Consider the following 26864-nt stretch of genomic DNA (forward strand, 5'->3'; position numbering starts at 1 on the left):
CTTGTGACAAGCCTTCAGCAAAGTTCAACTTTCAATAAATAGAATTGTTTCATGGCTGGTGATAATATGCACAAATATAGACGGGAGGGGGTTTGAAAAGCAGCTTGGAAAGGCAACACGGTGATTCATCACTCGGCCTCACTCTTTTGGGCTTCCCCCGTGCAAAACACGAGGCAGCCTATTTAACAAGAAGGATGCGAGCAAGAATGAGTGTAATCCAGCCCTCTTTCTAAGGGGGGTATTCAATTGTCAGCGAGTTGGTTTTTCTGAACGTGTTAAGTCATTTTAACGCTGTTTTTATAATTTTCGAGCAGGTTAACTTTACCTGCAATTCAATTCCATTTTTAACGCTCAGTTTTTTTCCGTGAAACGGTCCTCTTGCGCTCCAGTAGAAGGTCTATTGAAAGTATAGGGTGTGCGAGAGGCAGCCACGTTAAAAGCTATTCAATTGTATTTTAACACGTCGGGTAAAACAGGCAAACATGCTGTTTTATCTCGCACCTCCTTGGGGTGTGTTAAAAATAAAAAACCTCTGAAAAGTATTTGAAATCATGTAAAAATGTTGAAAAAAAAGTTAAACTTATGTTTATCACTAATGCCTAACTTGTGTAAATTGATTTTATTGTTAAAAAAAATTAAAATAAAAAAAACAAAAACAAAAATAAAAAATAAAATCACTAACTAATTAGATTTCTGTATGTTTTTGGTACAAATATGAATGTAGTAATGTGTTTTGACATGGTATAGATGATTGTATGGTAAAAAATAGTTCAATAAAAAAAATATGCTAAAAGAAAGTACTGTAATGTAGATATTATCAATGTGTTATGCAATGTAAGCGTTCCCTCTTTTTCAATTGAATTGCACGATTTTTCCTGCTGCGCTAACTCAAAATTGCCGCAAAAACCCGTGGGAGAATTTTTTTTTTTTAACACGGCGGGGGGGGGGGAAAAAATCTCGCTAACAATTGAATACCCACCTAAGTGCGATGAACATTGTGGGTGCAGGAATTGAATAGATGGCCCCCCCCCCCCCCCCGCCATTCGGAGCATATAAATGAGGTACGGGGTGCAAGGCAACTCGCTCTGAATTGAAGAGCCTCCGAAGGAGTAAAAGTAGCAGACAACAGTGTGGGAAACTAAGGACAGAACAATAGCCTAAAAATTCATCTGCAAATGAAAAATTGTAGCAGGTTTCATGTCTCCTCCTGCAACATGGTTTTGCCAAGGTGCAAAATTGTACCTTCGAGCAAGATTTACTCCTAGTGCTAAAGAAAGCCCAGAGAGCCATCTCATTTGTCTGTCCCTCGTCCCATATACTCAACCTTGAGCTGGCTGATTTCTCTATCTCAGTGATGGGCAGCCAGAACCTCTATCTCACGCACCTCGCTCCCATTACATTCAGTCTCTGTATATATGCATTTAAATAACACACTTTAACTTGTAGCCGTGACCTTTCCAAAATGTTTTTTTTTTGTCCCTGACTGAGAGGAAAGGCAGAATTTAAATGACTTTTTTATTGTGAAAGTTTGCACGGGCTCCGCTGTCAAAGCTTCCTGACAATCTCATGTTTGGAATAAGAGAAGAGCAGGTGAAGCTTCGGCTGGTAAATACAGAATCAGAAGGACACATCCATTATTGATATACCAGACATCGCTGCCAACTGGTGACCGGCTGATCTTGATATGAGTAATTCTTGGTGAACTGCAGAGATATTGGTAAAGAGTGAGGGATCTATTTAGCAAAAGAACGGTATTTGACAACTGAAATCACGGGTGATGTAACAAACAAGCACAGGGGGCAATTGCACAAAATAATGAGACCTACAATATAAAAATGGAACCTTACAAAAGGAAATGCTCCAAAACAGCTGCTAATTCAGTCCTAGGAAGATGGTAGATCTTCTGTTTCAGAGCAGAAAGTCTATTATGTCAAACAGTAACAAGACAGCTAAGGGGTCAATACACATCCTAGGCCAATGTAATAAGCAACCATCTCTTAAATGAGTCTAAAATCAAGTGCTAATTATAAATCTAGTCCTAGCTCCAGTACTAAGTATAAATCTAGTCCAAGCTCCAGTACTAAGTATAAATCTAGTCCAAGCTCCAGTACTAAGTATAAATCTAGTCCAAGCTCCAGTACTAAGTATAAATCTAGTCCAAGCTCCAGTACTAAGTATAAATCTAGTCCAAGCTCCAGTACTAAGTATAAATCTAGTCCAAGCTCCAGTACTAAGTATAAATCTAGCCCAAGCTCCAGTACTAAGTATAAATCTAGTCCTAGCTCCAGTACTAAGTATAAATCTAATCCAAGCTCCAGTACTAAGTATAAATCTAGTCCAAGCTCCAGTACTAAGTATAAATCTAGTCCAAGCTCCAGTACTAAGTATAAATCTAGTCCAAGCTCCAGTACTAAGTATAAATCTAGTCCAAGCACCAGTACTAAGTATAAATCTAGTCCAAGCACCAGTACTAAGTATAAATCTAGTCCAAGCTCCAGTACTAAGTATAAATCTAGTCCAAGCTCCAGTACTAAGTATAAATCTAGTCCAAGCTCCAGTACTAAGTATAAATTAGTCCTAGCTCCAGTACTAAGTATAATCTAGTCCAAGCTCCAGTACTAAGTATAAATTAGTCCTAGCACCAGTACTAAGTATAATCTAGTCCAAGCTCCAGTACTAAGTATAAATCTAGCCCAAGCTCCAGTACTAAGTATAAATTTAGTCCAAGCTCCAGTACTAAGTATAAATCTAGTCCAAGCTCCAGTGCTAAGTATAAATCTAGTCCAAGCTCCAGTGCTAAGTATAAATCTAGTCCAAGCTCCAGTACTAAGTATAAATCTAGTCCAAGCTCCAGTACTAAGTATAAATCTAGCCCAAGCTCCAGTACTAAGTATAAATCTAGTCCAAGCTCCAGTACTAAGTATAAATCTAGTCCAAGCTCCAGTACTAAGTATAAATCTAGCCCAAGCTCCAGTACTAAGTATAAATCTAGTCCTAGCTCCAGTACTAAGTATAAATCTAGTCCAAGCTCCATTACGAAGTATAAATCTAGTCCAAGCTCCAGTACTAAGTATAGATCTAGTCCAAGCTCCAGTACTAAGTATAAATCTAGCCCAAGCTCCAGTACTAAGTATAAATCTAGTCCTAGCTCCAGTACTAAGTATAAATCTAGTCCTAGCTCCAGTACTAAGTATAAATCTAGTCCAAGCTCCAGTACTAAGTATAAATCTAGTCCAAGCTCCAGTACTAAGTATAAATCTAGTCCAAGCTCCAGTACTAAGTATAGATCTAGTCCAAGCTCCAGTACTAAGTATAAATCTAGTCCAAGCTCCAGTACTAAGTATAAATCTAGTCCTAGCTCCAGTACTAAGTATAAATCTAGTCCAAGCTCCAGTACTAAGTATAAATCTAGTCCAAGCTCCAGTACTAAGTATAGATCTAGTCCAAGCTCCAGTACTAAGTATAAATCTAGCCCAAGCTCCAGTACTAAGTATAAATCTAGTCCAAGCTCCAGTACTAAGTATAAATCTAGTCCAAGCTCCAGTACTAAGTATAGATCTAGTCCAAGCTCCAGTACTAAGTATAAATCTAGTCCAAGCTCCAGTACAAAGTATAGATCTAGTCCTAGCTCCAGTACTAAGTATAAATCTAGCCCAAGCTCCAGTACTAAGTATAAATCTAGCCCAAGCTTCAGTACTAAGTATAAATCTAGTCCTAGCTCCAGTACTAAGTATAAATCTAGTCCAAGCTCCAGTACTAAGTATAAATCTAGTCCAAGCTCCATTACTAAGTATAAATCTAGTCCAAGCTCCAGTACTAAGTATAAGTCTAGTTTAAGCTCCAGTACCAAGTATAGATCTGGTCCAAGCTCCAGTACTAAGTATAAATCTAGTCCAAGCTCCAGTACTAAGTATAAATCTAGTCCAAGCTCCAGTACTAAGTATAAATCTAGTCCAAGCTCCAGTACTCAGTATGAATCTAGTCCAAGCTCCAGTACTAAGTATAAATCTAGTCCAAGCTCCAGTACTAAGTATAAATCTAGTCCTAGCTCCAGTACTAAGTATAAATCTAGTCCAAGCTCCAGTACTAAGTATAAATCTAGTCCAAGCTCCAGTACTAAGTATAAATCTAGTCCAAGCTCCAGTACTAAGTATAAATCTAGTCCAAGCTCCAGTACTAAGTATAAATCTAGTCCAAGCTCCAGTACTAAGTATAAATCTAGTCCAAGCTCCAGTACTAAGTATAAATCTAGTCCAAGCTCCAGTACTAAGTATAAATCTAGTCCAAGCTCCAGTACTAAGTATAAATCTAGTCCAAGCTCCAGTACTAAGTATAAATCTAGTCCAAGCTCCAGTACTAAGTATAAATCTAGTCCAAGCTCCAGTACTAAGTATAAATCTAGTCCAAGCTCCAGTACTAAGTATAAATCTAGTCCAAGCTCCAGTACTAAGTATAAATCTAGTCCAAGCTCCAGTACTAAGTATAAATCTAGTCCAAGCTCCAGTACTAAGTATAAATCTAGTCCAAGCTCCAGTACTAAGTATAAATCTAGTCCAAGCTCCAGTACTAAGTATAAATCTAGTCCAAGCTCCAGTACTAAGTATAAATCTAGTCCAAGCTCCAGTACTAAGTATAAATTAGTCCTAGCTCCAGTACTAAGTATAAATCTAGTCCAAGCTCCAGTACTAAGTATAAATCTAGTCCAAGCTCCAGTACTAAGTATAAATTAGTCCTAGCTCCAGTACTAAGTATAAATCTAGCCCAAGCTCCAGTACTAAGTATAAATTAGTCCTAGCTCCAGTACTAAGTATAAATCTAGTCCACTCTCAAAACCTGACCCTAGCCCCAGAAGAGCTTTGAGCATGCCCATCAATTGTCTGTGGGGAACCACTAAATAAAACCTCTCCCAAAGTCCACTTATTTCATAAATTGGGCCTAGTTTAAACACAGCTATTTTGCTCATGTTCTATAGCTTATTATATATGGATAATTGTGTAATAAATATTGAATGCATGAATAACAAGAGGTAAGATTCAAATTTCGCTCTTCACTTGTCCATTGACAACCATTGACAATATTTTATAATGTACAATAATGGATACGAAGTTAAGTCACTTAACTTAATATCATACAGGTTAGTGTTGCCTCAGGGCACACTGGAGCCAGTGTCCATTTAATCTGCTGTGATGACTTCTCTATTGAGAAGTTAGAATGTTGGAAAGAAGATCTGGAGCTGAGAGAGAACATTCTCCTGATCTCCCAGGGCTTCTGCTTGCTGTGAATGAGATTATAGTAAGCCCCTATCAATAACCCTTGTTCTGTCTGTCTGTCGTTACCCTTGGCTGCCTACAAATCCCTCACATTTCACTTTGCTTTGCCAGTTTTGACCTCTTTGCTTTCTGTAGAAGAGTCATATATGGTATGAGGGTTTGGGATATCTCTGACCTTTTGACCCTATCCTGCCCCACTGTCCTCTCCTTATCTATGATTGTCCCATTAGCACACATGATAGGGGTGACTGGTACCAGATAACATACTGGAGTCTTGAAATAATCTCCTTAATGGCCTTTTATAAAAATCCTAGTTGAGGATGGATTGGCTCCGCTATCACTTTAGTCTAAGTGGATTAATGGTAATGATTAATCTTTAACAGACAGTTTCTTTTCTTTTGCAGCAGGGGAAGGTGAAAGTGTGCTATTTATGTTTTATCTTAAGTGCTGGGGTTGACATGTGTAGCTGGAGAATTACATTTGGGATGGATACGACCTTGTAGTGTTTTAACCCTCTTGTGAAACAGAAGCCAACAGACATAATTGTCTAGCGTGGAATATCAGTAGCTGGTATTTATGTTTGATATAAAACGCTTTGCCGCTTGTCCGAGCTGGCCCATTACCATTAGGAGGACGTAGGCGGTGAGGTGGCACCTAATACAATGTATGAGTGATATAATAGCACTCGCCCACCGATTTTAATGCCCCATGGTGCCCTCACGTGGAGCAACGGCCAATGAAATGAAGAAGAAGCAGCTTCTTCTCTGTGTCAGCACGACCATTGGCTATAATGCCACAGCCAAGTTCCATACTCCTTGTCCGAGGTGCCAAAAATTACGTCCACTACCGCCCAGCCTGATGGAGGCGCCATTTCAAATGGGGGGGAGTTGCTTCTGATAGGGGGTGGGCGTTGCTTAAGGCAGCCCCAAGGCTTGAACCGACCCTGAAATAGCCACGCCTTGGTCATCCCAATCAATGAAACACCCGACCGTGTAGATGGCCAAATTGGATAGAAAGGTACATCATCATTATCAGCTATTTATATAGCGCCACTAATTCCGCAGCGCTGTACAGAGAACTCACATCAGTCCCTGCCCCATTGGAGCTTACAGTCTAAATTCGCTAACGTACACACACTCACCGAGAGAGACTGAGGTTAATTTGATAGTAGCCAATTAGCCTAAACTTATGTTTTTGAAGCGTGGGAGGAAACGAGCGCCTGGAGGAAACCCACACAAACACGAGGAGAACAAACAAACTCTGCACAGATAAGGTCCTGGATGGGAATCGAACTCCTAACCCCAATGTTGTGAGGCAGAAGTGCTAAACACTGAGCCACCTTCATAACCAAACACACAGATTGTGTGTTTGATTATGACGGATATTCAAAATGAGGGGATTCCACTGCCACTAAACTGCCACAATACACTATTCATCTATAAACTACATACACTCAACTACCAAAATGAAACACTAATACAAACAGGAACACTTACGAACACTGGTGCACTAGAAAAAAGTGCTAGGACCATAGTAACCAATCAGACGCTTGCTTTAATTTTCTAAACTGTACCAGTTAGATGTTAGTTGCTTAATTAACTCAGAAACAACAGGTATGTGATAACATCTGCTTTCAATATAGTCTGTATCCCTCATCTACTCAGGCGTTTCCTTTACTTTGGTAGTTACATATAATACAACATATAGATATCAAAGGCACATAGTAACTTTAACCATACATATCAATATTATCATAAAATAGGTTAAAACTCAATACAAGATTGTTATGTACTATTAGACTCTCTACCGCCACCTACTGGTGATAAATTGTTGTAATTTTCCATCTTACCTCCAGGTAAATTGTAAATCCCTGTACAATCACACATGCAGATTTCATTACCAGAACATGTTTAAACCGTAGCGTGCTGTACTTACATTGCGAAATCTCGGTCCATGAAACACCTGTTTCGGAGCAAACCGGCCCAAAGTTGGACGCCGACGATCCCGAAGATGAAAAACACAAAGAAACACAAGAGAAGGACGTTGCCTAACATAGGCAGAGTATCTAACAGCAGGGTTACCAGTATTCTCATACCTGCAGAGAAAGGATAAGCAATGCTTAGTACGATACACAATTATTTCCTCTTGTCATACATATGAGATAGGGAACGCTGCTTACAAGCACCTTACTAGACAAGAGCACTATAATAATTTACATTCAGTAACTTTTAACAGGTCTTCCAATTGGATACACAGTCTATCTACGGTCATATCTAAAGGCGACCAAACATGATTCCATCCAGCTCCTTGACCTGAGCACTAACCAACAGTCACACTGTGTCATTTAGTAACACAATGTTAGCTAAGTTGGACGATGAGGTCCGGACATTGGGTACCCCCCACCAAAGGATAGATCCCTTCTGACGCCACTGGAGCCTGTTAGCGCAGTTAAAATAATGACCGAGCGCTCAGCCCAACCGTGGTCATCTTCCAACTACAATTACCAACATGTTCAACAATGATTTATCGAAATTGATATTCATCGATATATATATATATATATATGTTAATCGAATTTACCCAAAAAGCGTGGAAAGGGGGGACTGGAAAACTGTATTGCCGGAACTTTGCACCACTAACCAATTAGTTTTTTTGGAGCTAGAGAGACTGCAGTAGTGGGCTAATTGCCTGATATTATCTGCAATATCAATATGTGACTAGCCAGCATAAGGGCAAATCTGGCTAGAAGGTAAATTTGGATGAAGGTGAAATTCCACTTTAACCAGTCAGTGATTTGCATTCTCACGGATATTGCTTCAACTCAGATTATGGCTGCAGGGGCAAACGCAGTGGGCGTGACCAGCATGCATGGGGGCGTGGCTATAACATTAGACAGTGCTTGGCTGCTCTCCAACTCTTCCTATTCCTATAAGATACATGGGTAATGCTAAATGCAATACTGTTAGGTGCAGAGCTGTGTGGATCCAGTCACCTCAATTATACAGTGCCCCGGGCTTGGATGGGGGTTTCCGGACACTAGAAACCCCCCTCGGTTTGCCTATGGGCTACCATCATGGCGAGCAGATAGCGTTGCCAACATTCCTGGCAAAATAGCCTTCCTGTTGCGGTCATAGTTCTATCCAATTAATAATATTGTCCCAGTGCCATTTTCATAGGCAAAGCTGGTAAGGCGCTAGTCAGAAGACAACCATCTAAGTAGGCAACAGGTATAAATTAGTAGGAAGTGGATGATGATCACTTTTTTTGTGTACTAAAGTAGGGATGAATATTTTTGTGTATAGACAGAAAATAAATGACCCAAGAAACCTAAAAATATATATTTGCCACAGATTCTGCACCATGACGACCGAACAGAAGAAACCAGAAAACAAATAGTCTACAAACTAAACACAAAATAAACAAGTATAAGCTGTTCTAAGCCCACACACCCACACATGCACTGCAACACGAGCGTGAGTGCCATCGACAAGCCGAAATATGCTCTATTAACAGTCCATTCCAGTCCATTAAAATGAATATCAGCCGTTACGTAACAGGAACAGCAGTAAAAGACTGACCGTACTGTATATAGATAAGAAACGAACATTAATAATACTATGTGCCCAATTCTATCCATGTACTGGAACTAGAACTCCAATGTTCCTGGGCTGATTAACTGCGCTACCCACCACGGTTGGCACATAATTGGTACAGAGACAGTCAGCATGAGAAGTACAGCTGCCTCCCTTTGCCAGGAATTATTCGGATGGCGCCCAATTCGTGTGAGAAGCATTTGTTTTCGTGAAGATTGATGTCACCTTATAGATCTCGCTGGAACACAGCGTAAACCTGCCTAGGTGACACTTGTTACAACTGTCTGTTATGTCACCCAGCTCTGCTCTTTTACTGGCTGAGGATTATAGAACGGAACACGGTGGAGACAAAGTGACACTTTAACAATGTCTGCGCTCCTGCCTCCGAAATGTGGCAGCAATTCAGCCTCTTATCGCTACTAGGAAGTGTAACAGAGGATGCATAACGCAGAAGCCTTTCATAGCTAATTAAAATTACCCAAGTCCATAAAAACAGGACTTTAAAGCAACTATGACTCTATTTATTTATTTTATCCACAGCATTTGTGTAATGTAAACAATATATTTATGTTTTAAAATATTTATAAAGATGCTGCTAAGCTGGCAAATCAAACATTTCATTAAGAATCAATTGTTATTGTCTCTGTCCTACAATCCAGATGTATCGCCCTCCTGCCAATCATAAGAGGTAATCCACTAACAATAACAAGGCTGGTGGGCATGGCCCAGCGATTGGGGTTTTCTGATGTCACTGGGGAATGCGGACAGCCGAAAGCAAAGTTAAAGTCATGAATTCTAACGTTGAACAATAAGGGGTAGATTTATCAAAAAGTGGAGGTGTTGTCCATACCAACCAATCAGATTCTAGCTACCACTTATGTAGTACAGTCTAGAAAATGATAGCTGGAATCTGATTGGTTGCTATGGGCAACACCTCCACTCCTTTGTAGAAGGTATTATGAATCTACTCCCAAAGGGAAACAATCACAAAGCCAAAGGAATAAGCAGAGGTAGCTTAAAGTTATGTATATAGTATATTGATTGAGGCTAAATGACAAAATGTGAAATAAATGATTAAATTAGATGCACAGTAGAAATGAAATAACATCATACTTGTCAACTCTCCTGGAATGTCCAGGAGACTCCCGAAATCCAGGTAGGTCTCCCGGAGTCCCGGGAGAGCAGGCAATTCTCTGCATCCTGCCAAAGTGCCGCGATTGACCGCAACCTGCCCCCTTCCGCCCTCACACCGCACCCCCCCCCTTTCGGGATCGCCCAGAGATAAAAAAGTAAAAGTTGGGAAGTATGAATAACATTCACAATTGGATTAATTTCTTTCTTTCTAGGAAGGAAAAACGTTCTTATTTTTAAAGTCAGTTTCCAAGTGCCCTTCATACTACCCTATAACACTACCAGGCCAGCAGTCACCTCCGAGGGACACCTTCTGCACAATGCACAACAAAAACATGATTTTACAGCCATCACTTATATATAAAAGAACGATTAAATCAATCAAGGACTTTGATGAAAATATGTAAATGAAATCTGGAGTAAGAAGGGGAGTTGGTGACAGTGACCTCCTGCTGTATGCAGCTGTTGTAGAGCAATGATATCAAGGCGGAGTCACCAGGCTTTGTCCCACACTGGTTTATCATCACTCTGGCCCTCATATACAAGCGCTTAGATGCATACAGCATGCACTATGTCCCCAATCAGTTTCTGACTCTACTACTGGATTCCACAGACCATACAATACTGGACGTATGCGGCTTCTTCCTATCTATCAAGGACTACCGCCGTGCGATTGTGAAGAGGCTCGCCGGCTACATCCGGCAATAGCTTGTTTACCCAGGATCGGAGCAGAACATCTCTGGATGGTGCTAACTTTGATTTATTGGCAAATGCTCGTCCTCCCACAACTTTTACTAAGCACTGCTTTCATCTTTCTGGACTCTCTCTGCGCTTCTCCACAATGTTTTATGTAGCTTGATTTACAACATGCACAGTATAAACAGTCCAATAAATTCAATTCAAGGTGGAAACCCCTCATCATTAGTTTTCTGCTTCAGCAATACGTAACACTATTTATATACCACACCAACAGATGCTATTTCCACCCTTTACTTTCTTATATGTTTATACACTGTATTTTACTTGTAGCTCCTCCCATATGCCACTGACATCTTGTGAAGGAGACAGGCTCAGCAGGCGTTCTAGCATTTTAAAGGGAAAGATGACCCCTATCATTACAGCTCTCCAGAAGAAAATACAGTAATTACTGATTACTAATTTTATACATACATAGCAACTGTTTACTCTTTCCCTTCCCGAGATCCCGGAGGGGAGGTGAAGTATGAGAACGAAGGGAGGCGGACTTGGGGGAATCTCATGATTTTGCCCCCTTGACGCAATGACACAAAATCGTCATTTTGTCACAAGGCGAGGTCCAAAATAACGCGATTCACCGCAAATCTCCCATCCTGAAGTGGGCAGACTGGCCTGCTCTTCCGTGAGTCCGGGAGACCTACCCAGAATTCAGGAGTCTCCCGGACACTCTGGGAGAGTGGGCAAATAGTTATAATTATAGTTTGCAGTTTGTGGCTTCTCCACTTGATACCTGTTTTTTTTCTTTTTCATTTTTTATTATAATAACCTGCAGGTGACAGTTTTGTCCTGAAGAGGTTTAGCCAGTGACTAAAGGGTCTAAATAACATTGGGTATTTTGCTGGATTTAGGGGTTCTCCCTATATAGCATAGCCCCCTGCCCATGAAGACTGTCTCCAAGAATTGCCTTTGCCAAGCTCCTCTGGCGAAACTTCCCCATGCAAAACAAGTACCATTGTGTCCTCCTACGGTGGCTCAGTGGTTAGCACTTCTGCCTCACAACATTGGGGTCATGAGTTCAATTCCCGACCATGGCCTTATCTGTGTGGAGTTTGTATGTTCTCCCCGTGTTTGCGTGGGTTTCCTCCCACACTCCAAAAACATACTGGTAGGTTAATTGGCTGCTAACAAATTGCCTTTAGTCCCTCTTGGCCTGTGTGTGTGTGTTAGGGAATTTAGACTGTAAGCTCCAATGGGGCAGGGACTGATGAGAATGAGTTCTCTGTACAGCGCTGCGGAATCAGTGGCGCTATATAAATAAATGGTGATGATGATGATCTCTCCCGCCATCTCAGGATGACAATAGTAGTGGGCTCCCTAACGGTGAAAAATTAAATAAAGAATTTTTTTCTTAAGTAAAATGAATTATTATTTATTTTGCTTTTTTACTATACTGTATTATTTTAATTTTCACAGGTGTGGCTATCCGGGCTTCCAGTTCCACTGCGCAAGTGTGAACCGGCAATGCCTGGGGGCACGCATGCGCCACGTTGACAGCCCTATTACCGATCTAGACTGCATCGCTAGATCGACGCTCAGCAGCTCCTGCAGAATTCTACTGAAGATCTTCCATATTGCCAAACCTTATAAAACAGACCCGTAAAAACTCTACATAAACAGGAATGGCGTTAAGTAGGCGGAGCTACGCCGGGAAACACTATTAAAAAACAACTGTGGATGTTTTTTTCTCATGATATCAATTGCAGTTGTTCAGTTATTCTCCATGCTATACAATAACACAGCAGGCATCATATTAAATGCAGCAAGCTAGCACGGGCTCCTCTGGTTCTGCTCTTTTCCTTCCTATAAGATTATTATGTATTACATTTCCCCGGCAGAGCAGAATACACAGAACATCTGGACATTATTAGGCTGCATTCTCCACAGATAATTTAAGCCCAGTGAAGACGCTGTTAGCATATGACACACCAGCCTTCATTCCACCATCCTGCTGATCTTCTTCTTTAATTGGTTCGAGGGAAAGTACATCTGGTCCCTGTGCAATATTAACCTGGGGGACGAGTTTGTCTTTGTGCAGAGAACATGGTGTGGAACTTAATTATACTGTTAATAGTATTGATTAACTCTGCAGCAGATGACCTCTGCGTGGGTTCAGGGCTTCTTCTATCTATTGTATTGGCAAACAATTTTGTTACTTTAAATGTGTCTATTTTCTATACAGAAAATATTATTATTCCATGTTACAGCAGAGCTATGTGTCTTGTTGTCCCTCTTCCTGGCGTATATGGTTGTTATCAGAAGATAGTCAGTCGGAGGAGTCACTTTCAGCATCTCAGAAATTGTGTTAAGCGAAATATATCAAGTCGGGCTGTCACCAGGAAATATCGTAATAAAGTATTAATTATGAGCTTCGTATGATCTCCCCAAATGTATTAATTTATTTTCATTTATTTATAAACAGCACCATATAGTACAGCGAATATTTAATCATACACACACCGCTAGGATTCATTCTTGACAGCAGCCAATTGACCTACCAGTATGCTTTTGGACTGTGGATGGAAACCCATGCAAACATGGGGAGAACATACAAAGTCCTCAAAGATAGGGCTCTGGTTGGAATTGAACCCATAGTCCCATCACTGTGAGGCAGCAATGCCAACCACTATCAATTTGACAGAAACCTCACATCACTACTATATGCTATGCTCATCTCCATTCCCTTCCTCACATCATGTCACTGCCCCTGTCACATGCAGCCCTGTCCTCACTAATACATCACTCATCTCCTGATATACTCTGTGCTGCTGGGGGACCCTGCTCCTTCCACTACATAACTCTCAGTCTGCTGCCTCCATTCCCCTCCTCACATCATGTCACTGCCCCTGTCACATGCTGCCCTGTCCTCACTGACATATCACTCACCTCCTGATATACTCTGTGCTGCTGGGGGACCCTGCTCCTTCCACTACATAACTCTCAGTCTGCTGCCTCCATTCCCCTCCTCACATCATGTCACTGCCCCTGTCACATGCAGCCCTGTCCTCACTAACATATCACTCACCTCCTGATATACTCTGTGCTGCTGGGGGACCCTGCTCCTTCCACTATATAACTCTCAGTCTGCTGCCTCCATTCCCCTCCTCACATGTCACTGCCCCTGTCACATGCAGCCCTGTCCTCACTGACACATCACTCATCTCATGATATACTCTGTACTGCTGGAGGACCCTGCTCCTTCCACTATATAACTCTCAGTCTGTGACTTCCTGCTGCCTCCATTCCCCTCCTCACATCATGTCACTGCCCCTGTCACATGCAGCCCTGTCCTCACTAATACAATCACATGTCTGGATAGATCACTGCCTCCCACACAATCAACATACTCATCTCTACGCTGTTGTGAACATTCTAATGATCTGATTGGCTACCGGTTGTTCAATGCCTGACCCCACATCCACTTCACAACCAGGGACACAGAAATATGCAGGAGGTGAAGAGTGACAGCAAAAAGACCCTCCAATTCTAGTGAAACACACCTTAAAAACACTAGGCCTGATTCATTAAGGAAAGTAAGGCAAAAAAAGGAGTAAACTTTGCACCTTGGGAAAACCATGTTGCATTGTAGGGTGGGGGGGGGGGTAAATTTAAAATGTGGGGATTTATAGTTGGGTCATGTCCTATATCAACTTTAAATTTCAGTGTAAAAGCAAAGCTATCAAGTATTTGTGTGCTAGATGAAAAAACAGCCGGTATTTAACTTATGTGCAAAATAATAAACTATTTTGCACCCCTTGCATTGTAACGTGGTTTGTCCAGGAGAAGATTTACTCTTTTTGTCTAACTTTCCTTAATGAATCAGGCCCCTTGTGTTTGCAGCTGAAAATGAAAGATAGGCGTATTACTCTTTGTCTTTATTGGCACTGCGACACCCCCACAATGCACCTGTGAAGCTGGCGACTGTTCTTTCACCATTTTGGTAATGGGCGGGGAGTGCTACGCTGGGATATGAGGCCACAGCCCAACGCCTCACTCCCAATAGGAGAAGGTGTCACCTTGCCCTGATTCCACACAAGGTAGAAAGCGAGGAGGACAGGGCAGTGCCTTAGGGACTGGAGGTGTTGCCCACAGCAGCCAATCAGATTTTAGCAGGGTGATTCAATTGCTGGCGATATCCGGCACATTGCAAGACATTATGGTAGCAACATTCGCTCCATCTTCTGCGAACCTCTATGGGATGTGAGGGAGGATAAGCGGAGATCACCCTGCCCCGATTCAACACAAGGTAGGAAGTGAGGGGGACAGCGCAGTACCTTAGGGACTGGAGGTGTAGCCCATAACAGCCAATCAGATTTTAGCAGGGTGATTCAATTGTTGGCAATATAACATCGGCGCATTGTGTCTCTGTGGACGTTCCGGAGACACGTTGCGCTCAATTTAATCTCCCCAATGTTATAATTTTCACTTGATAGATGATAACTAGACTCTGATTGGTTGCATTGTTGCCCGTTAGCTAACACTGTTTGCACATCCCAAAACTTTTATGTGGCATAAAATCCTTTCACCCAGTAAACAGCTGGGTAGCTAGTAGCCACAGAACATCAACCTTCTCTCATCAGTTTATAAACAGCCCATGAGCAGGCCTACTGGAAAATATTCCACATCAGAAGAGATATTGATTCATTTCCTTTTAAATATTGCCAGACTTCTGTAAATCTAACACTCCCTGCTGATATGTTTACTGAGAGCTGGGCCGTCGTTCCTATAGCTCCAGCATAAACATTTCTTAACTGTATACGCAGGAGCTGCTGATAACACCGGGCACGGCATGGAGACGTTTACATTTACATACTTTTACATACATATCTGTGAATGTTGCTAGAAAACGTGTTATGTAAGGCAACTTGTGTTTAAATTTTGTTTTCTTTTTAAGGCAAGGTAGTGTCTTTAAAGTGGCTAACCCATGTACAAAATAAGATTTATTTTTAACATACATTTCTATGGCAGACTATAAGAAGAATATTGGTAGCTATCATTTTCCCTTGTTTATTTTTTTAGGCTGCTATTAATGATTTATGGTTCTGGACTACCATGGTAACCACAGTCATGTGGCACATGATGTAGTGAGCAGAGAGGCTTTGGAACATTCCTCTGAGCTCTGTTTGCACTGTGACATCCTTCTCCTCCCCCCTCTGCCATCACATGACATGTGAACGGTGAGCCTGTGTGTGTGTAGTAGACTGACTGTGTCTGTATCTGGCAGCCATTTTGGCTTGCCAGAGAGCTTTTGAAAAGGAGATAATGATTTGTAGTAGGACTAAAAGAAAAAATGACCATCAGATACATGTTTAAAAAGTACTTAAAAATTTTACCCAAGTAGTATAGCACACAACCTAGTTTAATAACTACTGCTACTGACCTTGTGTTGTACATTGAAATAAAGATATATACAACATGTAGTTAGTAAGAGTAGAGCTACAAGCTGGAAGCTGACATTTCATACTTACTCGGGACTCTATTAATGGCTCTTAGCGGCCTTAAAACGCGGACAGTGCGGATGGCAGACAGGCTGACGTTGTGTCCGTCCAGGGAATACTCCATCATCCTAGGAGACAGAAAACACGGGTGAGCGCTGTGGTCACATGGTTACATAGAAGGGTTTACAAAGGAGGACAACGTTACATCTCTAGGAAGTTGTACTGTAATAACCTCTAATATTGGACGGACATAGTGAAGCTAAATCAAGTAGGTAGATAATACGAGGGAGCTTCAGAGTGTAACCATGACTGATATCACCACTAATTACAACCATTATTCATGCACAGTAACAAGGCAGGTGATCATTAAATATTAGCTACCTACTGAAACTAGAGATGCTCAGGCTCGGTTTTCTGAACCGAACCCACCCGAACTTAGGGGATCCGAGTAGGCTCACGAGCCGGCTCGTTACTTTTGCGCGTCCTCGGATCTGAATCGAGGCAAAACATCATTGTTGCGTTGTCGGATCTCTCAGGTTTTGGATTCCATAAGTACCTCCCTCCCCAGGAGATCCAGCACCATTGCTCACACAGAAACAGGAGGGGTAGCAGTGTTCTTGCACTCTCCAGTATCCAGTGACATTGCTCAGTGCTATTGCTCATACAGAAACAGGGGTAGCAGTGTTCTTGTCACTTTCCAGTCTCCAGTGACATTGCTCAGTGCCATTGATCATACAGAAACAGGGATAGCAGTGCTCTTGCCACTCTCCAGTCTCCAGAGACATTGCTCATACAGAAACAAGAGGGGTAGCAGTGTTCTTGTCACTCTCCAGTCTCCAGTGACATTGCTCAGTGCAATTGCTCACACAGAAACAGGGATAGCAGTGCTCTTGCCACTCTCCAGTCTCCAGAGACATTGCTCATACAGAAACAAGAGGGGTAGCAGTGTTCTTGTCACTCTCCAGTCTCCAGTGACATTGCTCACACAGAATCAGGGGTAGCAGTGTTCTTGTCACTCTCCAGTCTCCAGTGACATTGCTCAGTGCCATTGCTCACACAGAAACATGGGTAGCAGTGTTCTTGTCACTCTCCAGTCTCCAGTGACATTACTCAGTGCCATTGCTCACACAGAAACAGGAGGGGTAGCAGTGTTCTTGCACTCTCCAGTATCCAGTGACATTGCTCAGTGCTATTGCTCATACAGAAACAGGGGTAGCAGTGTTCTTGTCACTTTCCAGTCTCCAGTGACATTGCTCAGTGCAATTGCTCACACAGAAACAGGGATAGCAGTGCTCTTGCCACTCTCCAGTCTCCAGAGACATTGCTCATACAGAAACAAGAGGGGTAGCAGTGTTCTTGTCACTCTCCAGTCTCCAGTGACATTTCTCACACAGAATCAGGGGTAGCAGTGTTCTTGTCACTCTCCAGTCTCCAGTGACATTGCTCAGTGCCATTGCTCACACAGAAACATGGGTAGCAGTGTTCTTGTCACTCTCCAGTCTCCAGTGACATTGCTCACACAGAATCAGGGGTAGCAGTGTTCTTGTCACTCTCCAGTCTCCAGTGATATTGCTCAGTGCCATTGCTCACACAGAAACATGGGTAGCAGTGTTCTTGTCACTCTCCAGTCTCCAGTGACATTGCTCAGTGCCATTGCTCACACAGAAACAGGAGGGGTAGCAGTGTTCTTGTCACTTGACAAAAATTGATTGTAAATTAATGTTATTGAGGTTAATAATAATGTAGGAACAAAAAAGAGCCATATTATGTGATTTTTGAAAAGTAAATAGGGATTTTAGAAAAAAAAAATAGGGATCCAAAACCAAAACACACGAGGGCGGTTTTGCCAAAACCAAAACAAGAAGTTAATCCAAATGCAAAACCAAAACAAGGGGGTCACTGAACATCTCTAACTGAAACATGTGTGGGCCTCAGGTTCATACTAATATAGCTAATCCAAATCTAGATACAACATATCGACATTAACAGGGACACGCAGGAGGCTAAAACAAGGAGTCAAGGAGACCCCTTATGTGGGCGAAAAGGAGGAGATCTTCCATATAGATCTACACGTCAGACACTTAAAGCGGCAGCTTTGGAGAAAAGAGAGACAGGGGGCATTTGTGTCTTACAAGAGGCATGATTCAGATTTTAGTACTTGGGTGAACATACAGTAGCCAAATCCCAACACTCTATACGGCACTGACATTACTTTAAAAGGGGCTTGACTCCAAGCTTTACACCAATACTAGAGATGCTCACTGACCCCTATGAACTGGTTTTGGTTTTGGATCTGGATTAGCTTTGTGTTTTGTTTTGGCAAAACCGCCCTCATGTGTTTTGATTTTGGTTTGGTTTTTTAGAGAAAAATCCTAAACTATGCTAAATTCACATAATTTTGCTCTTTTTTTTTGTTCCTACGTTATTATTAACCTCAGTAACACAAATTTCAAGTCATTTGCAGTCGATTTTGGCCACCTCACAGATTACAATATTATTTTCATACACTTTCAATATACTGCAGCGACCTGGCTGGATGGTAAGTGACGGAGCAATGACACAAACACACGGCAGTTCCTAGCACATCTAGGACACATTGACACACAGCAGTGGCAGAAAAGAATAAGTGGTGCAAGATGGAATTGTCCTTGGGCCCGTCCCTCCCACCCTTATGTTGGATCTTAAAAGGGAATCCAAAGCTCACGAGATCAGAGATCCGACGACGTAATGATGACGTTTTGCATCGTTTTCAATTCCGAGGGCGCGCAGCAGTACCGAGCCGGCTCGGTACTCAGATCCCCAAGTTCGGGTGTGTTCGGTTCTCGAGGAACCGAGCCTGAGCATCCCATAGCTGCCAGCATTTTATAATAATGCCCAGGGTCACTTTTCTGCTAAGCAGGTGGTCTAATCACGTCACGTGCAGTACTGTCTGGAACAACGGGGATATTTACAGTGACACATATTTCCGGATATAAATCGTTAAAACCCGGGATTACCCTTGAAAATTCAGTACGACTGACACCTATGAATACCCGACATTAAAGCTAGACCCTGGAGTAAGAGTCGCGAGGGTACACGGATTTAATGCTTCTCTGCCTCAATTACGCCGTATGGCGATCCTGGAGCTTTTGGTGTCACCTAAGGGGTAACCTTGAGCTTGGAGATTTAGGGGTTAATCTATCAAGCTGCGAGTCTCCGGTGGGTTTGAAAAACGGAGATGTTGCCTATAGCAACCAATCAGATTCTAGCTATTATTTTGTAGAATGTACTAAATAAACGATATCTGGAATCTGATTGGTTGCTATAGGCAACATCTCCACTTTTTCAAACACGCAGTTTAGTAAATATACCCCTTAGTCTGTGCATAAGGGGTACAATGTCAGTATATATGATTAGTCTCTGTTCCATTGGGGTCTATTGATCATTATACCGTATCAACCAGCCACTCACATTAATAGTAACAAATGCAAATAGGTAAGCACGTTTAGGTTTTATGTACATAATGATTATATAATTCACTAACCATTTATAAACAGGGACAGTAAACAAAACACATACATAGAATATTTTTAATATATGCACAAAAGCTTAATCTAAAACCACCCTCTATATTCCATGGAAATTACTTTTGTGCAGTGTTCCTTTCTGCGTCTGCGAGCGCTATATCCGGTACTGTATTTTTTAGACAATAATTGTACAATGCTACAGAAAATGTTAGTGCTTTAACAATTAAAAGTAATGACAGTTAAATGCTTCTCACTGTCAGACAATGAGGGGTATTATTTCCTAATATATATCTAACAGTGTATTGTATTGATTTTTCGAGTCTTGCAATCAAGCCATTGTGGTTATTTTCTGCTTCGGCGGCTTGTCGTGCGCTGTCAGGGCTGATTGGCGCTGTACTTCTTTCTCCTGGAATCTGTTTGTCCTCATTTCTGAAGACTCTCAGAATACTCCGCATGCCATAAGCTTTTAGAGCTGCCTGGTGACAATATTGTGCGCTCAACTTTAAGGAAACAGTTGCAAGTTACCCTTCATGCGTTATACAGAAGAGGGTGACTGCTAATTAACTTAGCTAAGTGACACTCAAGTCATCGGTCTCCAGCACAGTGTCCCAGATCATTGTCAAAATTGATTATCTTTCAATTATTTTTAACATTGATATATACATCATTGCTGCTCTCCCGCAACGTGTGGGAGACTCATGTTTTAGGGGGACTCTTGAGCAAGCAGGCAATACTACTGGAGAGCGCATATTTGAAGTAAATTGGGCAGGGCAAATACATACCCCTAAACCGTTCCGATTTCAACGGGACAGTCCCGATTATAGAGATCTGTCCCGCAGTTCCGCCCGGGGACATGTTTTCCCTGAGTTTGGGGACGTTCGGCTGGAAGGGAGGCATCTATTGGGCAGTCTACCGCTTTCTGGCCTGGCCACACCCCCCGTTGTGCAGTGACCACACCCCTGCCGTACCAGAGCCACGACCCCCTGTCCCGCTGAGGTGGGCTGGGCTTGATGACACGATTACCCGCTGACTTCAGGACTCAAGTTGCCCGAATCCCACCAATCCCAGGACTGTGTTGAGTTTGTTTTTGGAGACTGTCCCTTGAGAACCTAGCCATGCACCTGGTGATTGTTGCACAGGGTATGCCTGTTTTAAACAGGGACTGCTCTCCGCGCCAAGGTATAAAGCTGAATTGTATCGAGGAACACTTTGCCTTTACAGGGAGTTTCCACCTTCATGTAACTTTAATTTATCGATTTAAATGTATGTCTGTTATCTTTCTGGTTGACTGTTGTGCCTTTCAGCCACGTCTTCATATCATCAGTTACCCTAGGATACGTCACAGCTCTGCTGTGCTCTCAGCATCGGAGCCATCTGTATCCAGAGCACTAGTTTATCGTATCCTGGAGGCAATGGAAATAACCGTGTGTGATTGGAAGTACAATATGAAGCTGCAAAGAAAAATAAAATAATCTAGCTAGTAAAATGCACAGGAGGGCATTGCACATGTCAACAGATTAAAGTCATCTGAGGGTAGACAAATATTTTAACGAGACAGTGCAGCTGTAATGAAGTAATTGGATGTCCTTGTTCCTCTGCCTTGTGCCTGATGTCTGCATGTTCAGTGTAATCAACTCATGAAAGCAAAGTGAATAGGCCAAATGGAAGCTTTCATTCCTCTTCTACTGGCGGCTTATCAGCGTATCCCGATAATAGCTACATTATTCCCAGGTCCACTTACTGCAGAAAACGAGCCACTTATTATGTTGACGTTCAAGCTGTTAAAAACTGCATTTACCCCACAATGCGCTGGACAAATGATTTGGTCACTTAGTAATTGGAAACTTGCTTTTCTGTTTAAGTGCTCGGGGAACGGGGAACTGCAGATATTTCTCAGCCATGTTGGCAAAGCCGTTGCAAACAAAAAAAGACTTTATACTCAAGGGTATCAATCAATAAGAGCAAAGCTGTACCGGTGGCGGATACATGGGATGGACACCATAAGACTGAGAGGTGAAGCCGCACATATATTGGGTATAAGAACATAGGTATTTTGAACGTTAAAGCTTATTGTTCTTCCATAACACTCCGTTCCATAACGCTTTTGTCAGGAAACCTAAGGATTAAGCTGGAGTTTGTCTACCTATCTGCGGCGATATTGCTGCAATTTATCAATAGCTGTGATACTCAGCTGGGTTGACGATACTGACCGGTAAGAGTTAACTTAACGCTTTCGCAGGTCATAGGGGACATGCATGAGCAGCAGGGCCGGATTAAGGGAATGGAGGCCCCTGGGCTAAGGGCGCCTCCATTCCCCCATGAGGCCCCTGATGTGAGCCACCCACCGCCCCCCCCCCCCCCTCCCACCCAAGCGCTTACCTGTCAGTTCAGTCCTCCGTCCCCGGCGCGCTGTAAGCTCCTTACTGAGGAGATCTCGCGAGAGTTCACTCGCGAGATCTCCTCAGTAAGCAGAGTACTGAACGCCGGGGACGGAGGACTGAACTGACTGTGCTCAGCAGCATTGATCGGGCTGGGGGCGCCCCCACCCCCGGACCGATCAATAATGCTGCTGAAAACTTTGAAGGGCCCCCTGGATGCCCAAGGCCCCTGGGCTATAGCCCAGTCAGACTTCGGGTTAATCCGGCCCTGATGAGCAGTGAAACTGAAAACCAAGGACAGGACTTTCAGTTCTACTACAAAATAAAAAAAATTGAAAATAAATAAGTAGTAGAAAGAAGAAAAAAATAGATACAAATATGGGAAAAAATATTTTAAGCTACTGACAATTTAAAAATATGCTTCATTGAAATAAGGAAGCATTTTTAATACAATTTTTTTTCCGTTTTTTCTGTTCCTTGTTAACTATGGGAACATGACCCGTTTTGCAGTTCGATTGTCAGCGATAATCCATTGATAGATATGGCTTTTCAGCCTTTCATAAATACAGCCCTCAGCTTCTGCATAAGGGCTATGATTACGTACTGTTTTGGAATGCTAAAATTAATTTTGCATAATTTGTCCACTCTGTTCCATCGTTGTCTGTTGTTTGCTAAGCCCCTTCAAGTCCAACCAGTCTTTATTCTGAATTCATACTATATATTAGAGATGCTCACTGACCCCCGTGAACTGGTTTTGGTTTTGGATTAGCTTCGTGTTTTGGTTTTGGATTTTTTAGAAACAATTTTTTTGTTCCTACATTATTATTAACCTCAATAACACTAATTTCAAGTCATTTGCAGTCAATTTTGACCACCTCACAGGTCACAATATTATTTTCATACACTTTTGGACAAATACTGTAGCGACCTGGCTGGATGGTAAGCGACAGAGCAATGACGCAAACACACGGCAGTTCCTAGCACATCTAGGACACATTGGCACACAGCAGTGGCAGAAAAGAAAAATGGGGGTCCGCCCTCCCTCCCACCCCCCGCTGTGTTGGATCTTAAAAAGGAATTCAAAACTTGCGAATCCGACGACGTCACAATGACGTTTTGTCTGGTTTTCAATTCCGAGGGTGCGCGACAGTACAGAGCCAGTTCGGCTCGTTACTCGGATCCCCTAAATTCGGGTGTGTTCGGTTCCCGAGGAACCGAGCCTGAGCATCTCTACTATATATATACTTGACATTAACCGAAACAGACTTTCCGGCATTTATGGCAATGCGCAGTGAATAACAGGATGAAAAGCCTTCCGACAAGCAGTGATAGACAAGGTAGTGCAGTTCACCATATACTGTTACCCAAGCGTACACCATCTGCAGCTCTCTTGGTGCCTCAGCAATGTCCTAGTGAAATGTGAGACTGCATTTGTACCTCGTACCTCAGCCATACAAAAGAGCTGTTTTTTTGTGTGTGTGTCTTATTTTACATGACTGGACAGAAACTCTGTAATAAACAACATGTTCTCTGTTCTCCCTGCTGCTAAGACACTCATGTCTCTCTCTCTGGCACAGTCAGCCTCTCCTCTTATGGCAATCACAATCTTCCCTGGAGTTTACAGTCAGAAAATAGGAAGGAGAAAGAAACAGAGTTTAACCAGCTGTGATATCATATCAAAATAAAAATGACTAATACCAGAAGAACAAATTAGTGTTCTCTATTAGACCTTTTATGACTTGTAATATATGTGAGGTTTGGCGTTGTACCGCTGCCAGACAGCAGACCTGGCGAAATATTAAAGGATAATCGTGCCAGACATTGTTGTGCGTCTTACTTGTCAGAGCACTGATCAAAAGTATTTAAAACAGCTTGAAGCCTCCAGGAGTCTATCTAGTGCAGCGTCCCAGCGTCGACAACAACACACAAGAAAATCAGACAGCAAATAATCTCATGGATATCTCCTTCTTCGCTCCTTATCTTGTGAAAATAAATCAAATTTAAAAGTAATCTGTTATGAAAAACATGTCTAAAAAAATATTATTTTGTGCACAAAGCCCACTTCTGTCTATGTGAGCTAATGTTACGCTACCTTCAGTGATAGTTGTCTGGTCTTACATTGCTCTTAGATCTGTTGGGTATCCAGTGCTTATCTGTTCCTGTATCTAAGTGCAGTGATAATAACATAAATCTGCTTAGAAGTTAGGAAAACAGAAGGCTTTGAGTTTCCTAATAATTAATTAACCACTGTGTTTGTTCGCTGTGTGACGATGAGATTTTTCAACAACACAGCTTATGTCAGTGTCCAGATAAAGCCGCCTTCTATTAGACAGATAATAAGAGATAACCAGATAGCAGTCTCTTCCATACACGAACTGTCCTCTGCTCTGGCTGTAGTGAAGGCAGTAGTAACTTGTATATCATCATCATCTAGTGCCACTAATTCTGCAGCGCTGTACAGAGGACTCACTCACATCGGTCTCTGCCCCATTGGGGCTTACAGTCTAAATTTCCTAACACACACACACAGACAGAGAGACACACACAAACAATGGTCAATTTAATAGCAGACAATTAACCTATTAGTTTGTTTTTGGAATGTGGGAGGAAACCAGAGCACCTGGAGGAAACCCACGCAAACACGGGGAGAACATACAAACTCTACACAGATAAGGCCATGGTGGGGAATTGAACTCATGACCACAGTGCTGTGAGGCAGAAGTGCTAACCACTGAGCCACCGTGCTGCCCTATATAGTGTGATTTATTTGCATACATACATACGAGGCCGATGAAACACAGTAAGACACCGGTAAGCATCAAGGTGCCTCGGGGCGGGGAAACAGCGCAATTTGTGTTCACTGCGCATGTGCAAATCACTGGCAGGGGGCGCTGGAAATGCCAACGCCAGCTCTGAACACATTATTACATTAAAGAAGAATTCTATTCATGTGAATGGGAAGCTCAGGGGGGGAGGGGCATTGACAACACCACTAGCAATTTATTTTTTTATAAAAACCAATATGTCATTATGTCACTCGTGCAAAAAAACCCCCAAAAAACTGTGATTGAACAGCTACTGCTGAGTTACAACAGCCTATCCACTCCCTGTTATGAAATACAGACTTCTCTAGGTTGTCGAGCCTCAGAGAATGGACAGTTATCGGCCTGGCAAGGGGAACTACGGGGTGCCAGTCACTTTGCAGGGGGTGAGGCTTCATCGTGGCTTAAATGGAGTACTGGTTTAAGTGCAAATCTGATGAAAGTCAGGCAAAAAAATTAATAAAAATAAAGTACACTGTTCCCAAATAATAAAGTGTTTACACTCATTCTTCTTACTGATCTAATGCTCCCTGATTGGATGCCCCGTGATTAGACATATACTTAGAGGGTTGGGGGAGATGATGGGCACAGGAGTATAATGGTGATGCGGGGCACAGGATGGTGATAATGATGTAGGGACATGTTGATAGGGGGTTATGAGGAGATGAGGATGATGAGGGGGGCAATGTTAATAGCAATAGCTACGGCACCTCGTCAGGATAGGGGTGACCCCACAGTGGATGTCACACAGTGGCCCACGTTTGAAAAGGGCCAAGCCTGACTCGGGCGGTTAGCATGACAAACTGAACACATCTGAAACACGGGTATAAACACGTGTCTGTACATCCATGCAAGATCTGTTCAGCCATATTTATCTATTTAATAAGCTGGTGCTCTGTGCAGAAATGTGCTGTTACCCACGGCAACCAGTCAGATGTTTTCACTTTCTAACCTGCGCCAGGTTAAATAACATTAATGCACCATTTTATTAAACTAGTCTCAGTGACATCATCTTATGATTAGGAATCGTCATGTCTGACAGACCCATTGATAGTAATTCAAATAAATAAAATACAGATTGCAACTCTACATTCAGGCATCCCCGGGACCTGGCTAATGTCAAATTCAAAACATTGAACGGCTACTTGTTTACTGAATAATTTACATTTTCTGGACTACGGTTTAATAAAGCTGAGGTTTTTATCAGATTGCGGCGTTTCATATTATTGATGTTCACACACAAACTTTCAATGTTTGGCTAAATTAGACTGTGTCCCGGACTACAGATTTGGAGAGATTCAATCTGTATATCAATGTTTATAACGCTGTTCATCAACATCATCATCGTTTATTTTTATAGCACCACCAATTATACAGCGCCGTACAGATTCCAGGGGGTAAATGTATTAAGCTGCGAGTTTCTGGCGGCTTAGAAAAGTAGAGATGTTGCCTATAGGAACCAATCAGATTCTATCTATCATTTTGTACAGTAGAATGTACTAAATAAGTGACAACTAGAATCTGATTGGTTGCTATAGGCAACATCTCGACTTTTCAAACCTGTCGGAAACTTGCAGCTTGATACATTTACCCCCAGGTCTCAAACCGCCATCTTCCTAAACCTACGAAGACATCAGTGTTTACAATACAACATCATGTGGGGCAGCGTGGTGGCTCAGTGGTTAGCACTTCTGCCTTTCAGCACTGGGGTCATGAGTTCAATTCCCAATCATGACCTTATCTGTGTGGAGTTTGTATGTTCTCCCTGTGTTTGTGTGGGTTTCCTCTGGGTGCTCTGGTCTCCTTCCACACTCCAAAAAACATACCAGTAGGTTATCAAATTGACCTTGGGCTAGATTTACTAAGCTGCAGGTTTGAAAAAGTGGGCATGTTGCCTATAGCAACCAATCAGATTCTAGCTTTCATTTATTTAGTACCTTCTACAAAATGACAGCTAGAATCTGATTGGTTGC

At 42.2% G+C, this 26864-nt stretch overlaps 1 protein-coding gene across 1 annotated transcript in view; it reads right to left on the minus strand.

Annotated features, from left to right (window-relative positions):
- CACNA1H (calcium voltage-gated channel subunit alpha1 H) overlaps positions 1-26864 on the minus strand; it is a 384050-nt gene that overhangs the window by 132582 nt on the left and 224604 nt on the right. The window contains 2 exon segments of the mRNA XM_075179258.1: positions 7206-7365; positions 16216-16313. Coding sequence (XP_075035359.1) covers positions 7206-7365; positions 16216-16313 — 258 coding nt within the window.

Source organism: Mixophyes fleayi, chromosome 7 (assembly GCF_038048845.1).
Source record: "Mixophyes fleayi isolate aMixFle1 chromosome 7, aMixFle1.hap1, whole genome shotgun sequence".
Classification (NCBI taxonomy): domain Eukaryota; kingdom Metazoa; phylum Chordata; class Amphibia; order Anura; family Limnodynastidae; genus Mixophyes; species Mixophyes fleayi.